General features: G+C 32.1%; 1 protein-coding gene across 2 annotated transcripts in view; it reads right to left on the bottom strand.

The window, feature by feature from the left end:
* Positions 1-18,584, bottom strand: part of LOC145291265 (peroxynitrite isomerase THAP4-like) — a 48,250-nt gene extending 29,666 nt beyond the window's left edge. The window contains exons 1-4 of one of the 2 annotated variants that reach the window (XM_080136878.1): positions 18,409-18,584; positions 7,920-8,016; positions 3,351-3,388; positions 576-732 (exon numbers count right to left, since the gene is read on the bottom strand). In XM_080136878.1, the coding sequence (XP_079993004.1) occupies positions 576-732; positions 3,351-3,357 (164 nt within the window). In that variant the 5' untranslated portion in view covers positions 3,358-3,388; positions 7,920-8,016; positions 18,409-18,584. The remainder of the gene's footprint in view (positions 1-575; positions 733-3,350; positions 3,389-7,919; positions 8,017-18,408) is intronic. The other variant, XM_080136877.1, reaches the window with a different exon arrangement.
* Between the last annotated feature and the right edge of the window lie 492 nt (positions 18,585-19,076).

The following is a 19,076-nucleotide window of genomic DNA, read 5'->3' as shown; positions in this document are numbered from 1 at the left end:
TCTTTATAAATCTCTAAATAATTAACTATAAAATTGTCCCGATTACTGTGAAAACACTTCTTAAATGTGCATATATTTTCTCAAATCTAAAAGCACACTTGTGAAGGAGCGATCTAAAAATTACTGGAAGCTTAAAATCCATAAATATTTATTATTTTATCATTACTACAAGCAGTGGCAGATATTTCTTAAACCAAAGTCATATAAAAAAGATAATTTAAGGAATCGATTTTGGCATCGGAAAATAGGCTTAAATTTTTCTGATTCCAATACCCCCAAAAAGTTCCGATTTTTCCGATTCCTGATTCCAATTAGTCGTCACAACACTAATATATATATGTTAATATATAGACCCCCTAGAGTAAATGTGGTATTGTGGTGACAGAAATGATTCTAGCTATGAAAAAGATAGTGTAAGATTGCGGTTCACCAATGATGTCCACTTCACATATTTTCTCTTTTATTAACAAATACCAAATGGAACTTCCATGAACAAAGTTTCTTTCCTATAATATCTCACCTGCCTTGATAAGTGATGACCATCAGTAAAAAAAGAAATAGTCCTGTCAACCTACCTGAATTGAATATTAGGTTGTCCAACATGGTGGAATTGTAATTTCTCTCCATATTTGAAAGGTGAAATTGTAGGAAAGCCACCTTGTCCATTCGTAGAATACCAGTCACCAAGTAACCATTCCAATGGTTTTATGGCAGCATGAAGCGGAGGGGCAGCTATCAATTGGAAGAAAAAAAAAAAAGTAAATATGAGGGATGCAAAATATATATATATATATATATATATATAATATAAAGCTGAATGTCTGTGTGTGTGTGTGTGTGTGTGTGTGTGTGTGTCTGGTCACGAATAGGCTCTTATATGGTTGACTATTTTAAAAAACTGATTACATATAATGATAGAAGATGTATCGAGACACAGGAATGGGTATGTTTGATATGGCAGAACAGTTGTTCATTAAAACTGTGGTGTCTGCGTTCGCGCCTGGTCCACAAAGTATGGAAATAAAAAATTTAAAAATTAAAAAAAAAAAACGTTTACAAGTGTTTCTGATATAAATGTACATAAGAATACTTTGATAAGTATGTTTTAACTTAAATAAGGATGGTATAATAAAATTGTAGGGTTTGCGTTCGCGCCTGGCCTCCATAGAATGGAAATAGGCACAAACTTTAATAAAGACTTTTCATATCTATCTGTGTAAGTATACTTTGATAATTATGTTTCTGTTTGAAGAAATATGGTATAATAAAATTATGGGGTGTTCGTTCGCACCTGACCTCCATAGAATGGAAATATGTCACAAAGTTTAACAAGGTTTTTTAATATAGATCCACAGAATATTGTGATAAGTGTTTCAGTGTGAACAGGTATGGTATAATAAATTATGGGGTTTATCTATTTCATTTTTACTTTCATCATATTTTGCTTTGGTTTTGATACCCCCAAATTCAACCCAAATTTCCAACCCTTCCTTTTCATAACCTATCATACTTTCATAAATCAGAGTCCATCTTCTGTAGGCTGTTTTTGAACCCAGTCAACGACGGGTACTTTTGCTAGTATATATATATGATATAAAAATAAGCAGAAGTTCTTTTAAAAAAAGTGCTGCTCAAACTATTTAGAATTTTCCTAAAGAATTGAACAAATTTATTAAAATTTGCAATGAGGGTAGATATTTACATGCATGATGTGACACAAGGTCGGGAAAGTGGAGATGTCAAGCAAGCTCCCCTAAAGGAGGGGCACCCTTGCCTAGCAAAAATTGCCTGGGCATCCCCATCGGCATACCCAAGTCGGGGTGCATCAGGCAGCAAGCAATAAACTTACCTCACCTGAAGTATATGGTATATCTTAATCAGATAGGTACTGAGCCAGTTCCTGGCCCCGCACCTGTTGGGCTGATTGTCAAGAACGGACTCTTGACTAGTACTTTCTACCCAGATTCCAAGTGACCCATGCAGTAAGGAGACTCATTCTCACAATTCCAACGATAATATGAGGGCATTATCACCGAAAGTTCGAAGGTTCTATTTATAGTTACTAGCGATAGGAACTGACGAATCAAATAAAGCCATGCTCTGCTATCAACCAATCAGAAACCAAAATTGCTCCATAAAAATATTGAATCTTTTAGCATTTAAGCACATAATTTTTTCATCTCAACACGAGAAAGATCTTTTACTCGTTGCCTGCAAAATTATCAAGTCCAGGACCTGTACAGAAACAGCTTCATTTCCAGGATTTGTATAAAATAGCTACCCTTCAGAAACTCTTCTAAAATTAAGCATGGCTTTCAATTCAAGAGAAAACGATTAAAAAAATTACACAGTAGGCATGTCAAGTGTTAATCGCCCTGTTAAGGCCACCATATCTATATAATAAAAATGAATGCTTCAATAATCCGTTATGCAAATTTAATTTTGGAAACTTAAAAAAAAAAATCAGTCTTTGGAAAAATCCGTAAAGCCACCTTCACGTTTGATATATATTTTTTCTCAATCTAATATAATTTGACTGAACTTAATTGAATTTATACAAAAAGCCATAAAACACAAGGACAAATGATTCAAGTAGTTAAAAAAAAAAGAAAAAAGTAAATTATTGCCTTTAATAACAGTTATTTCTTAACTATTTGTTCATTTCGCTCGTTTTTAATCTGTTGGGAACAGTTAAAAATTGCCAGTTTATATGCTTAATATATTGGAACTGTTAACAATTGTCAATTTAATTTTTAAAAGTTTCATATATTGGGAAATGTTAAAAATTGTCAATATAATTTTTAGATGTTTCATATATTGGAACTGTTAACAATTGTCAATTTAATTTTTATGTTTTATATATTGGAACTGTTAACAATTGTCAATTTAATTTTTAAATGTTTCCCATATTGGGAAATGTTAAAAATTGTCAATTTAATTTTTATATTTTCATATATTGGGAATTATTAACAATTGTCAATTTAATTTTTATAGGTTTCATATATTGGGAACTGTTAACAATTGTCAATTAAATTTTTAAATGTTCCATATATTGGAACTGTTAACAATTGTCAATTTAATTTTTAAATGTTTCATATATTGGAACTGTTAACAATTGTCAATTAAATTTTTAAATGTTTCATATATTGGAACTGTTAACAATTGTCAATTTAATTTTTAAATGTTTCATATATTACCCAAAGGTTCTCCTACAGGGCAAGAAATGTTATCGCAAACGTCTTTACAGAACACTTTGTATAACAAGAATCATCCCTTTATCTTTTAAATACACTAACAAATCAGTAAACATCAGTATTTTACATTAAAAAAAATGTTAAATATGAACTTACCAGCCATGAACTTTGTTAATATTTATCCAGGGAGATATCTGAAATGGTAAAATAATGCACATTGTCAGCTAGATGTAACGGCTACTGGGAATTAGGATCCATACCAACCTATGTATTCTAAGTGGGGAACTGTGCATAGAGATGTTTGTGCGTATTACACTTAAATTTCTGCATGTCAATAATATTCAGGAAAACAAGGAGCATGGAGGAAATTACACAGTTTGAGGAAAGAAGCTTTTAGAGTACAAATCATTCTGGCTCTACAGTTAAGAGGTGGGATTTTGCTTATTATCAGATTATTTACATTGAGAGAGAACCAGAGTAGCAAGTTCAGAGCACATTTCATTAGAGTACTTGTAAAACAAGCGCAGTGATACAACAGTGCAGCGATGGGACAGGGGCTGGGGTATGGTTGACAGTGTAGTACTTATTAGGTTAGAGGCTCTATTTTGGGTACTGTAAGATGGAGAGGGAGGGGTAGGGAGGGAGAGAGAGAAAGAGAGGGAGGAGGAGAAAAGGAAGGGAGGGAAAGAGATAGAGAGTGAGGGGAGTGGAGGAAGAGAGAGAGAGAGAGAGAAAAAGAGAGAGACTAGTAGTTGGTGTACCAGCCCAGATGTGACAACAATAATCCATGCATCGGCAAATAGTGGGTTTGTAGTCATATAGGATACTCACAAGTGTGAGAAAATTTCTAGCATGTTAAAGGGAACCCACCTCTCTTACAGCGGCCTTGGCAATGATTTCTACGTATTTGTTGCAATTCATTTTACCTGTGAATATTACGTTGAAGAGTTTGAATGTTGGACTTTCAGATAGGACATTTGCCATGGTAATCGGTGTTTGAAAAGGTTTCTTATAGTTGTTAAAAGAAAGGAGCTTTTCCTTAGTAGCATTAAACGTTACCATCTATTTATGTCCCCATTCCGCTACAAACTGAAAGTAATTTTTATTTAAGGATTCGGCTATCGCCTTGGATATTATCATGTTCGTTTTGCTTGCATGTATACCCATCTTTGACACAATTGCATCAGCGAAGTTGTTTTATAAAAATCAGGAACAATGAAAGTTCAAGCATTAACCCTTGGGACACACCTGTATTAATCTCATGTCCAGATGCACGGTCATCAAGGAAAATTGGGATCTTTCTCAAGAGAATATTGAATATCCTATATATAATATTTTGATTGCAGAAATTCCTCTATGGACCAAATTACCATGAGTTTGCAACAACAGATGCCACATATAATTTATTGTGTCTAGATAATTAGCCACCACATTATGTAACTTTACAATTTCATCATAGACAAATTTACACCTTATAATAAAATCCTACAATTCATCCTAGGAGATAAATCCTCACTATCGCCAACACCATTACAGGAAGTAGTTCCTATTTTTCCCTCTAATTTATAACTGCTCTCACTGCCCCCACTCTATGCCATGTAAAATTATACATAGTACACTTGTATTGCCTCGTCACCCTTATTAACTGAATCATAAACTCATAGGGATAACATTCACTTCCGATTCCCAGAATCGGAAAATAATGATTTCTCCCTTAGCAAGTTCCACCCTTTTTCATTGGATCTCAGCTGTAATTCTCTTATTCCAGATTTTAAACCTTCAACCTTGGGAGGGGGGTCACTGGGAAATGCCGGTTAATGGGTCCTGCTAGTATATAATATTAATCTAGTAATATTGTACAAATTAATTTTCATGAGAAGACCTTTATGCCAGACCTTAAACAAAGGCACTACCACCTTATCTCTAGCCTTGTCCAGTGGTATAAGTGTTCAGAAATGCCTATTAGGGTATCTGCAGTAAAATAGGTTTGCCTAAATCCATACTGTACTGCTAGTCAGAAATTGTAAAGATATTATTTATTTGACACTAGTGCCTTCGACTTAACAGCTATCTAACCCCTAAAATATAAAATCCTATGACAGAAAAGTTATTTGTTAGCTATAACGTAAAACTTAGTAATATGTTAGCCATTTTATTGTATAAGGAAAAAAACATTAATCCAGTGGACAAATAAATACATATTTTAAAATAGTAAATTTGTATTTTTTTTTTTTTAATATAATATTTGTATAAATATCAAAATCTAACAAAACAATAGCAAAAAAAAGTTACTTCCATTATTCATTGTTAGCGCCTTTGGACTATACATTGAATTTACACATGAAATGATGACGTCACCGATTTTACACAGACAAATGGTGACACCTATTGTTATCTGTTCAAACTTTTGCAGAACTAATTCTATATATACTAAAGTTCTCTGCACTCATTCATTACAAATGCTTCAAAATGAAAACAGCTGAAAAAATAATGAATAAAAAATTGCCATCTTTATAAACAAATTCAAGGGCGATAACCTAAATTCATAATTTTCGAGTTCAAGAATGAGGCAAGATTTTTTGGCACTTATTTAGATACAGGTTTTTTAAAAATGTCATTTTAAACAAAAAGCAACAGTAGTTACTTAATTGTCATGTCGAAAACAGTAATATATCCAAAAGTTACGAAAATTCATTGAGTAGAACAATTGCTATTGTGTTTTTTAGTAAAAAAAAAATTAAAAAAAAAAAAGTCCACCGCTATAGTCTTTAAAAAAAGTCTGCCATTAAAGTGTTGAAAAAGGGAGATAATTATAACATGGATATCGTCACAAATACGAACAAACATAAATGAATAAATAAATAAATCTGACTCTGCTTTTTTTCTGTTTTAACAAATTACCATTACTTTCCAAACGATGCTTGCTTCTTATTTTTTCTAACTATTCATCATGCAATGAGATTAACAACACCCTACTGTCTCAACACCAGCTTAAAAGTCTCTCACCACCGTCACTGGACCACATGTCCATTTTGCCTGACTCTTGTTTTTCTTTCTCTGCTCGACCACCACATGCTGGCCATAGCCAAACATTTCTTGTCTTCAATTTTACATGCCATCTTTTTTGAAGCATTTTGTTTCTCCTCGACCACGTGCTGCCCTTTTTTCTTTTACTTCTCATGCAAGCCCACACATACATCCTAATTTGCATATGTGCTTTTTCGGCTACTGCTGCTAATACCTTCGCAAGTCAGCTATCCTACAGCTCCTGCTGATATTTACCCCATGTACTCGTACATGCTGCTCTATTATTACATACCCTCCCTTCAAAAAAAAAAAAAATTCTTTACAAAAATTTAATTAAAATTGCTTGAGACAATAAAAGGAAACAAAAAAATGATCAAAAGTTCGCACAAAAAACATGAATAATTAAATCCAAATAAAAATATCTTAGTGTATAGTCTGTTCGATATTTTAATTTTATATCTTTTTTTTTTTTTGTCAGGAATTCTTTTCTTTATTTATTCTATCTTGTTTTCATTTGTAAAAAATAAAAATCAAGGTATTTTTCTAAATATTTAAAGCAACGTTTTAATACATTGAATAAAAACGAAGTTAACTTTTTAAATAGTGACAATATATGATTTTTTTGTTTTTGTATTTTCAGAAATTTCACTGAAGCAGTGTTAAATTATTTCAGCTTGGTCGCGCAAGAATACAATTTCAAATGTTAAAAATATTTTACAAAGCCAGTCGAATCACTGCATAGTCTTTGATGTTCATTGGTCCTGAGTCTGTAAATTCACCAAACTAAAACAAGATATTTCTATTTTAGTCAGTTTATTGCTTCTTGATAATCTTCATAACACATGTTATACTGTTAATTGTGTTCTAAAATACATTTATGTGAGTTTTTTTTTTTCATGCAGCTTTTTCTTATTCTTTTACATTAACCCTCAATTCCTTATCATCCTAACAGTCATAACCTTCATACATTTCCTTGCTTGTTTGATAGATTTTTATGCCAATTGCCCAAATAATTTTCTTTTTCTTAAAACTTCCTCTTTGAAAACTTTGATTAAACTAGTTACTATAAGCTTCTTTGTTAATTAAACCGATCCATCGAAGTCCAGCCACTAACTTCTGATGGCTAGATTACTTTCTATGTCTGGGAAATTTGATTTGTTGTCAGCATACTCCATCTCTATAACAGAGGACTGTGAGCACTTCAAATTCCAAGTGCGCACTTACTTTTTTTTTTTTACCACAGCAGCAATGCATGCTGCTGCGCCTTATCGTCATAAAGAAGTTCAGTTTCAAAGCATAATTTCCTTCATGTCAAGTGTTTTACCTGAGCACCACGCAGTCTTGCTGGTCCTATATTTCAAAATTAAAAGGACTTAAATTTTAATATTTCAGTGTTTAGTATTTATCTGAATCCAAGTAGCAAAATACCAACAAGCAAAACCATCACACACAGTTAAAAACCTCGCAAATAAAACAAAATTATTTATAAGTCACTCAGCATAGACCTGTGTTAAAAATGAGTGTTTTCTTTTTCAGTTTCTTATTTTAAAATAGTAAAAAAAATGCAATGTCTTCATATTTAATAATCATTTTGAATAATGGCAGGATTAATAATCAATTATAAATGACCCATAAGCTTATAACAAAATTATTGCTCTTTATAGAAATAAAGTCAGACTTATTTTTTTTAGTACTTACTTTAGTACTTATACAGTAAAACTCCTTTAATTTGAACTTCCTCTAAAGTTGGACTTCCTCTCATTTGGACTTCTTCTAAACCTGGACTTTCTCTAAACTGTAAATAACCAAGAACACTCTGATGAAGCAATATCATGGGATGATGCAGAAAAGTCTATGGAGACGGTTATAAAATTTCTAGAAAAAAGTCGTTACTTTAATGACAAATATGTTTTGCAAGCAATGTCACTCCGAAGAGATATAATCATAAAGAAGCTACAGAACCAAGAAATTGTAGATTTTCGTGATCGCTTACGGAATACAATGGCAGCGCCCGAGAGCGCAATCGATGAAAATAGAAACTGCAATGAGACTCATTCAATGAATAAAAAAAAACTATTTTACAAAAATGTATGATTTCTGTAGATTATTACTTATATAGCAAATACCTAACAAGTAGGAGTAGATTTAATTTATTTTCAATGCTTTTGTTCTTGGTAATAATATTTAACAATTATTACTTGTAATATATTGTAAACTCAACTTAATATATACTTGAAGTATTATATAGCAATGGATTTCATTTACTATTTCTTAATTCTTAGAAAATTAAAGTTAACTGCAGCACATTTTTTATCACGAAACTTGAACAGCATTCTCTAATTTGAACAAAACGGATGTTCAAATTAAAGGAGTTTTACTGTATTTACTTTTTCATGTGTTATAATTGTTTAAATATTTATTCTAATCTTGCAAAACTTCCAGCCAAGTTGTTTTTCAAATTTTAAAACTTCAGTAATCCATAACAATAAAACTACAGATACCAGTTAAACAGTCCAAATATAAACTTACAAAAATATGTTCAAGTCAAAATGGTTTACTTTAAATTCATATTTAAAACAAAACAAGCTATTTGCTACGTTAAAATGAGTATGAAACAGTATCACTTATAATAATGCATAACCAACCCGTAAGGCTAGAACATTCGTCTTTAACACTGAGACAAAGTTGATGGTAAACCACGGTCCTCACAAAACAAAAAAAATATGACTGACAGGACCAAAGAAAACTCGAAAGTGGACAGACAAGAAGAAAAAAAGAAGCAAACAATTGAATAACTGATTATTGTAATATCCTTTCTTTTTTTTTTTTTTCAAATTCTCCACTCTTGGTTGCATTTGTGTTTTTGTCCCTCTTTTGCGACTGCTTTTTTCCATGTTAACGTTTATTTTTCTTTCTATTTTTCTATTTTTCTTCAGTTTGACCCATTTTTGGTTAAAGGCCTGGTTGCGGCATCCAAAATAAATGTAATGTGGGGACCATCATAAACACAAACAAACATAAATAAATTCAATTTTGATTCTCTTTCTGTTTTAGCAAAAGGTGTTTATTATCCTTACTTGCCTGATTCTTGCTTTTTCTAATTATTCATTTCGCCCAACATGAGATTAACAACAACCAGCCATCCCGACACTAGCTTAAAAGTCTCTTGCCGCCATCACGGGGCCATACGTCCATCTCGCTTGGTGCCCATTTTTCTTCTTCTGCTCAACCATATGCTGGCTGTAGCCAACCATTTCTTGTTTTCGACTTTACACAACCATCTTTTTCGACACATACTTTACTTCTCCCCTTCTTTGAACTGTCTGTATCGACTGACTTCACACCGTGCAAACAAATGATGATTAGCATCACAAAAAAATACGAAGACTGTTTGAATGCCAAGATCGAGCCTATCACGAGTATCACCTAGGCTTAGCAAGCACATTGAGGGAATTGACTTTAATGTCCACAGTATGATGAACTACCTTAATTTTTCACCAACCAGAATAGAGAACATCAGGGTTGAGACATTGCAAGACCCATTACTAAAAGAACTTGCAAATTTAGTAATGTCTGGCTGGCCTGCAAATCGAACTGATTACCCAACTTGCCTCTTACTGTCTTGGAACTTTAGAGATGAGATTGTGGTTCAAGATGGTATTTTACTAAAGAGCAATAAAATCATAATACCAGCCTCATATTATATTCAAACAATTCACAGTTCACAAGCAAGGAATTTACGTTTTTTTCCAAATCATACAACTTTCTGCACAAGACATCATTTCCACACTACCTAAAATCTAACGGATTAGCCAAGAGGATGGTCAGAATATGCAAGAAAACTGCTAAAGGCACGAGAAACCGGAGAAGACAGTTATCTAGCAATGATGACATATAGAGCCACACCCATGTCTGTAAACATCAAATCTCCAGCAGAATTGCTCAGAAATCTATGTTTAGCACGAGAAAACAAAGCTGTGGGATCTCAGAATTATTCAGCATCCTGCCGCAACACCAAGATCATACATAGTCGAGTCACAAAGTGGTAACATCTAACGAAGTAATAGACAATTCATCAGACCTGCAAAAAGAAGTTCGATACTTGAGGGCAGGTCTGACCAACCGCTTGCATCTGAAGTGAGTGCATCACAAAGGGAACCGCACATCAGCAGTATCCCAACACCACACACGCCTCAGAGCAGGTCATCCCCAGATCTTAGCCAGAAGGGGTTTGAGGGCCAGGCATCACCTACATATACAATGCAGTCTGGTGAATTACATGCCGATGGATCCTGTATATCTACCTTCCAGCTGAGAAGATCCGGCAGATGTATAAAGGCTCCACAGAGACTAGATTTATAGAACCCACCATACTATTACACCAATAATACTATCTTCTCTCATTGACTATAAATAATAATAATAATAAAAATAAATAAATAAAATAATTAGGTGAGTTCATTCTCAGTTCAAGAACAGAGATGTTGTATTAGTTAAGTCCCTTGGACAAATCGGAAGAGTTACTTCCCTTGTACAGATGACTGTCATGGCGTCTTTTGTAAATAAAGCCTGTATTCTTTAGATCACATTCCTTTTCTTATTCATTCTTTATCACAGCCATCCTATTGGATAAATCCTCTCCCCTCCCAATATGACATCTGACGTCATTTTTAGACAGCTTATCGACTGTCTGAGATTTTGGGCTTCCGTATAATCCATCTTTAGAGACTTCAATTTTGTTGACATTCTGTGAAGCGAGAATCTTTCGCTTTTGGGAGCTAATTAAGCTATTTTTTGTACAAACAAGTTGTTTTGTTTTTTTTTTGTTTTTATATTTAATTCAATATGTTAGGGCTTTACTTTACTAATTATCTTTGAAATAGATCCAGAAAACTCTTTCAAAGGATTTTTACAATGAATTTATTTAACTTCAAAATTTAGCTGAATTGGTTAGCGCACCGTGAAAACATTTTTCATAACTTCTTTTTCCTTTTGGAAATTAATGTTAATCTTTAATATTTTAAATGCAATCAAAAAGTAGTTTGGAACCTACCAAAAAATTATGATAAATAGGCTTTCAAAACTATGCTCCCCTACCTTTATTCCACCATTTTTGCTCGTACCTATTGCTTATGGCCTCGGTTTTTATAAAAAGGATTAGAGGTGGGAAAGGTTGCCATAGAGGTCACAACAAAGAATACATGAAATGAACAACGTTGGAAGTATGTAGATTCTGACTCCATATAATTAAAGACAGACGAATATTAAAGGTTGAGAACCGATTTTATTTACTACTAACAACTTTTATTAGGAGAGGCAAAGTGTTCGTAGGATGGAATATTATTTAAAGAAGAATGGATTGTCCAATGGAGATATTTGACAGTTTGTATTACGGTGAAATGTTCGTAGAATGTTTGCAGGTATGTACGATTTAACAAGGAATGAATGTTTGTAAAACGTTTGTAGGTATGTATGAATTGACAAGGAATGAATATTCGTAAACGTAACTTATCTTTTGGACGATGGATGTGATAGGGGTCGGCCGATCATCCTGCTATCGGTGATGCATGTCCTGGCTTATAACTGGGAAGCAGATGACTTTTTCATCAGCAGCTAGTAGCCCAGCGTCTTCGTCTTCATTTTCCTCCTCTCTCTTCATCTCTTTGGGTCGGGTGGGAGAATCTGTCCGTGCATTCACTGACGCAGCAGGGCGAATCTCCTTTTGCCTCCTTGGTTCCCTAAAAAACCCTCGTTTTATGGTCGCAAACTGGCTCCCAGTGACTGTGATATTTGAGGTGTTTATTTTAGGCGCAGAGCTCTGGCATTGGTCGATAATTATTTTGTGGTTATCTTATTTTTTTCTTCCCAAGCGGAAGTGATGTGTAGAGCCATGTGCACAAGACGATTTTTCATTTTGTCTCACACGGTGGATGCGTTAACATCCAATTCGCGGCTAATTCTCATCATGTTCCCACATGCTTTCATTACAAAATTGTTTCATTAAAATTATATTTTCTTACGCAGACTTTTAAATAAATGTTTTCACAATTATATATTCATATATTTTTATGCAATAAATGTTTTGGTTTTCAAATATTTTTCTGTTTGGAAAAAAGTTCTTGTTTGTTACTTATTTGCCATGTTATTTAACCAAGAAGAAATTGGAGTTAACAAATGGCCGCCGTCTGCATACTGCAGAAGTCTAAAAAAATTACTTCATCAATTACATGATTTTTGGAATATGACATCTTCGTCCCATGATGAGTACATACATTATAAATATTTTGATTTCCTGCATTGTTTTGGGTCACAGTGCGCTAGAGGAATCAAGTAAAAACTTACCTTAAAAATTTATTTTGGGGTATTCGGGTTGTCATGTTTGTTTTCGTGCATGCATGCAAAAACAAACAGCGAAAACAGTAGGGAATACATCTATAATATAAATCTTACCTGTCTGTTTAAATGTATGTATGTATGTATGTATGCATGCCTAAAACTTTCGACATAGGTGATATATTTTCACGAGATTGGTATTGTTTTCAAGCTCGACTCTTCAGACGACAAATATAAAAAAAATTAGCCAAAAAAATTAATTCCTTCACCCTCAACTGAGGACTTTTCTACAGGGAGAGGTTGCTTTGTTTGCCAATATTTTCAAAAGTCATCCCCTCTTTTAAATTGACTAGCCTTAATTTAAACCTACGTCACTTCTGGTTTGGCGATGGGCACAACAGCAAAGACGTCACGTTCGAGCCTGCCTATTACTGTTGCATAGGGGTACACATCTAAAGATGATGGGTTCATATTGTGGACACATTAACAGGGACTCAAAACAGATGATGATGATAATCAGGGAGAGACATTTATAACAGACTGAGATGATTCTTGGTAACACATATTAGAGGAGGAGAGATATTACTGTTGATGATGGGGAGGACACATAATACTTGGAAGAGGTTACACAAGAGTTCGTTATAAGATGATGATAAAACACATTTACCTTTTCTGTTGTAAGGAATGACGACATGAGACAAACAGTTACAAACATATTTAGTTTCTTTATTCTTCAATCGGCCGATCGGTGACGTCAGGAATTCAAACTTGGATCTACATGGTCTAATCTTCTCTCTTCACTTCTAAGAGGCTCTCCTCTCCAACTGACACTCTCTCATCAACTCTTGACTGATCAACTGCCTTCTAACTTCGAAGCCTTAGATTCCTATATTGAAAAATCTCCTTTGTTTATGACATCAGAAGTGTGTTTTTCAAATGTGACTAATTTTCATGTGGCTTTACATATGTTTGTCCAAACACACGTTTGGCAAACAAAAGAATCCTCAATTCTAACTCTAACCTATTTTTAACCAGTATATTTTTAATTTGCATTGCCCATTCTTTTAACTGAAATATTTAATATTCAGATTTCTTAAAGAATGGACAATCGACTCTTTTCCCCGACACAAACAATATTTAACAATTTCTAATAGAATTAACAATGGACTGAATTTCTAACATTCAATTTTCCACTATTATCTTTAACACTTGCCTACAGGGTTCGATTCTAGCCTTATCCTAATATAATTTTCACTTATCTAGTATGTCTTCTTACTTACATGAGAAGAGACAGCCCTTTCATGTAACATTACCACTTGTTTTTATTTTATTTATTTATGTTTGCTCAACGCACACCTCCAAACACCCGGGCAATGCCGGGCACCCAAGCTAGTTAGTTAATAAACGTCTTAATATCAAAAGCTACTTGTGGGCTACAATTTTGAAACGATGTTTAATAAACATTATATTCGTTCAAAACAGACCAGAATACACCTAAAATAAGACTTTTAAAACCCCTCCACCTCGTTTTTGTAAATCTAATTTGAATTTTTAACTCCTCAACCCACCTTTCGCCTGCATAGGCTGCCTTTTTTACATTTTTTTTTTTTTTTGCGGTTTTCAAACCATACACTGCGTCAGTCTTTCCGAAAGTAAGTTGGGATCTTCCTTTAATACTCGGGACAGACTACATAAGTACTAAAATTCTCTGAGTGCTTGTTCTATACAAGTATGGATATAATATATCGAAGAAAACAAAGTATGTCTAATGCTTTATAGCGCAAAAGTGAATGTTTGCGTTTTTTTTTTTTTGAAGTGTGTGTTTTCGTTTTGTTTTTTTAAATTTTTTTTGTATGATTTTCACTTTTATTCTTCTTTATATATATATATATATATATATATATATATATATATATATATATATATATATCTTTAAGAATCAAAACTTATTTAGTCGGGATTTTTGTTGATTGTTTTCAAATTTACGAATAAAGCTTGGTGCTTCTACAGAATTTGAACCGAACTGAGTTTTACCAAACTAAGCCTATAACATAGGTTAGCGTTAGTTGTTTTTTGTTTGTTTGTTTGTTTTAAGGTTAGAGTAGAAAAAATACTTATGCAAAATACAGACATGCTATTTTTTTTTTCAAAGTTAAATTCAATTTTTACGGTATGTTTCGCTTATTACATTTCTAAGTGAAAATACATAATTGTTTTACGGAGGAGGGGAGCGCGGTAAAACTTGCGGAGAATGCTCTATTTCATGGTTGTGTAAAAATGGAACGGAAATTTAAATTTCGTTTCCTTTTAATCTTTTTTTATTGAGGCCCCAAAAAACGAAAGTAATCGAAAGAATAATATTCAACAATCGTACTATATATATATATATACTGCCAACTGTCAACACGACGGTTCTAGGTTCAATCCTTGGCTTGGGAGAGATGCTAGTCTAGCGGCACTGATGAGTTGTGATACAACGAAACAGGATTGTATGTCGAGGACTACAAATATATATATAGACTAGCACCTCTTCCAACTCATCAGTGCCGCAGCACTAGCAGTGTCAGAAATCGCTATTCATGGTAAACACTGGAATATTTAGACTTACTGTCTTTCGAAGCTTATAACTTCTTGAAAAATGTAATTCAAACCCTAATTTTTTTTTTAATTAAAGGCGCAAAGACCAAATTAAAAAAATAACAGGTTTAATAGCAAATTATGCAATATTTGTTTTTTAAATCGGTTTTCTTTAAAAAAAGATTTAAAGAAAATCAACGAAATTTTACTTACTTCGATTATAGAAAATATATATAAATTCCAAAAAATCACTTACCTATAAAAATACTATTCAATGTGTACTTCTATTGTTCATATTTATACTTATATTCCATGTCCTTTTTAAATAAAATACTTTTTTAAACAAGGATTACAAAAAAAAAATGCGAACTCTGTTTTTCACTATTCAAATAAAGGGAGACAAATTTCTGATTTTCTTCGCGTTTATCTTCCGGTGGCTTCAAAGGGTCACAATTAATGTCTCTTTCTATTGCGTGCTGTAAACCAAAATAAGTATTTTGGGGCCTCCTTAGTTGAAATATGAACACATTCACTTATAAGTTTTGCCGTTAAACAAAAAACTCACTCTACCGATTTTTTTTAATTCTCTTAATGAAATACATAAGTTTTTGATTAATATATTTTATTTCTTCTTCATCGAGTGATTTTTTTTAAATATCTAAAACAAAAAAGAAAACATTGAATGAAATAGAAAAAAGATTGTTGTTAGCGTGCGATATTTGCTTGACAATTTAAATATAACATAAGCTTCCACTTTAAAAAAAAAAAAAAAAGAAAAAGAAAAAGAAAATCCCACGTGTTTTTTTTAATTTTTTATTTTAAAGGTTTTACACTTTGGACTTTACAGGTAAATTTCTAAAAAAAAAAAAAAAACATTTTTTTTTTTAATTAGAATATTTTATTTATTGATCTTTTATCTTCAATTTGTGATATATAAAACTTTAGTGAGTAAATTAATTATTTAACTTTTAATAGACATTTCGGTGCTAATGCACTTACTGATCCGCGCTATTTTCTAAATCGTATTTCCACGTTTTATATTTTTTTTATTCAATTGTAAGGTTAAAGTACAGAATAGGTACAAAACACCCTCCCCTCCCCATGTTAAGAATGGCTTTTTAAATAATAACGTTATTATTTCAGCACAGATCAATAACTGCACGACTGCACGAGTACTGACATTTCAAAGTGGGGGGGGATTAAAAAAGAAAAAACCGTTTGTCTAAAATATTATACTTAGTTTATTGGAAAGAGCATAAAATTTCACATTGACCCTGAAAATATCGTAAAAATTGAACCAATAGAAAAATTTTGATAGATTTTTAAAGTTAAAAAATTGAAAAATATTTAACTCGTAAAATTCAATTGATTTCATTACGTAAAAAAAAAAAAAAAAAAAAAAAAAAAAAAATGGCTGCATGAAGGTGCGCCGGTAGCAGTATCAGAATTTTTGTAGGAATTTTTGACACCCCTAACACGAAACTGCGAATACAATATAAAAATCTCGGAATTTCTCTGTTAAAAGTGGGTTATTTATTTTCTTTATGGATCATACTTCCAAAATAAACTATTACAGTTGTTTTAAAAGTAATAGAAATATTTTTTTTTTTTTAAAAACAGTAATGAATTTTCCGAACTCAATATTTTTCAATTTTTAAACTTTAAAAATCTATCAAAATTTTTCTATTGATTCTATTTTTACGATATTTTCAGGGTCAATGTGAAATTTTATGTTCTTTCCAATAAATCGAATATAATATTTTAGACAAACGTTTTTTTTTTTTTAAATTCACGAACCCCCCCCCATCCCAATTTTTAAGTGTCTATTAAAAAGTAAATAATTAATTTAGTAACCCGAAAGTAAATAATTAATTTATTCACAAATTGAAGAGAAAAGGTCAATACATAATATATTCAAATTAAAAAAAACAAAAAACATAGTGTTCTTTTAGAATTTTACCTGTAAAGTTTGAAGTTTAAAACCTTTTTTTTAAACCACGTTATTTGTTTTTTCTTTTTTTTTTTTTAATGGAACCTTGGTCCTTGCTCCTTTAATTGAAAAAAAAATTAGGGCTTGAATTACATTTTTCGAGGAGTTATAAGCTTGGAAAGACAGGGGGTCGAATAATTCACGCCTCCCATTTTGTAAATGTCTAATAATAATTAATTTAGACCCCGATAAGTACATAATTATTTACTCACAAATTGAAGAGAAAAGGTCAATACATCATATATTCAAATTTAAAACAAAAAAAATATACTGTTTTTTAGAAATTTACCTGTAAAGTCCGAAGTTTAAAACCTTTTTAAAAAAAAACACTTTTTTTTTTTTTTTTTTTGTAAATGAAATCTTGGTCCTTTTCCTTTAATTGAAAAAAAAAATTAGGGCTTGAATTGCATTTTTCGAGGAGTTATAAGCTTGGAAAGATGGGGTGGAATTATTCGCTATTTCTGACACTGCGCCGGCACTTTGTAAACACTGTTTTTTAAAAAATAAAAAATATTTCTATTATTTTTTAAACAACTTTAATAGTTTATTTTTGGAAGTATATTCCATAAAGAAAATAAACAACCCACTTTTAAAGAGAAATTACGAGTTTTTTTATATTTTATTCTCAGTTTCGAGTTAGGGGTGTCAAAAATTCTGATACACAAAAGCACCTATCCCAAGCAGAGGATTGAACCTAGAACCATCGCGTTGACAGTCAGCAGTTCTACCGATCGACCAGTAAATTATTTCGCCAAACGTCTATTTAAACAAAGATTTCTCTACCACTTTTACAGTGTTCTAACCGCTTGTTTATAAACAAGCAGCCAGCCTCGTATTTTTCAGCCAATTAAGTAGCGGGTGAGATTATTTACGACAAAGAGGGGGAAAACGAAAGCTTTTATATTGGACTTGTGTCAAAAAAAAAAAAATAAATAAAAAATAAAAAAAAAAATACCCCCCCCCCCCAAAAAAAAAACCCGTTCACATTGGAAATGTCGACTTTTAAAGGTTTTCGGATATGCTTACAACGAATAAACACCCCAACATACCTATGTTAAGAACAGTTCGGTTCAAATTCTGTAGAAGTGCCAAAACTATCGAGTGGTGTATTCAACTTTCATTTAGAAAGCAAATAAGTAATAAAAAAAAACAGGGTATACCAAAAAAAGTTTACTTTTTTCATAGTAAGTGATAAATTAATTAGATGATATATATTACTTATGTAGGTATTATCGTATTTTTTCCGTTTACGTGACCTTTGAAAACAGAAAAAATATATATATTTACCTGAAACTTTTAGTGAATCAATTCGTATCTGTTTTTTTATTTGTTTGTTTTTATGGAAGCTTTTTTTTTTTTTAAGTGAAAATATTTTATATAGAACAAACAAAAAAAAACTAACAGATACAACTGGAACAAACACACACAAAAAACTGATGCGCGTTTTTAAAAAGAAAATAACAACAAAAAAAAAAGAGTTGCCTCCCTTGAATTTGGATCGCTGTGAACCAATAAAATTGTAATCAGGGCGTTAACGCTTGATTTCACAAAACCAGAAATAAAGAATAAAAAAGGAGAGAGAAGGAGCATTCGGTCTTAGAGCTAGAAACAAAAGTGTTCATAGAAAAAGTTCATAAAACAATTCATCATGGGAGGTGGAACAACGCTTGTGATATGCACAAATGGAAAATTCGGTACTTGTACAGTTTAATCAAGACATTAAAAAAAATGAAAATATCGAAAAAAAGGTTATATTGTACGTATCCGTTATGGACTGAAGATCTCCGAAAAAAAAACTTTCACTTAATTTGGTCGAGTAGCTTTCTTTTTTTTTTTTTTTTTTTTTTTAACAGCAGAAAAACACATTTTTATGAGAGCGCTGAAGTCAGCCATTATGGAATTTTTTAACATGCCACGGGGAGATAACTCCAGTTAAAGCGCCGACACTTCTTCCC

The sequence above is a fragment of the Euprymna scolopes genome, chromosome 12 (assembly GCF_053919585.1).
Source record: "Euprymna scolopes isolate OS-2025 chromosome 12, ASM5391958v1, whole genome shotgun sequence".
Lineage (NCBI taxonomy): Eukaryota > Metazoa > Mollusca > Cephalopoda > Sepiida > Sepiolidae > Euprymna > Euprymna scolopes.
This window is presented reverse-complemented; position numbering and strand designations above follow the sequence as displayed.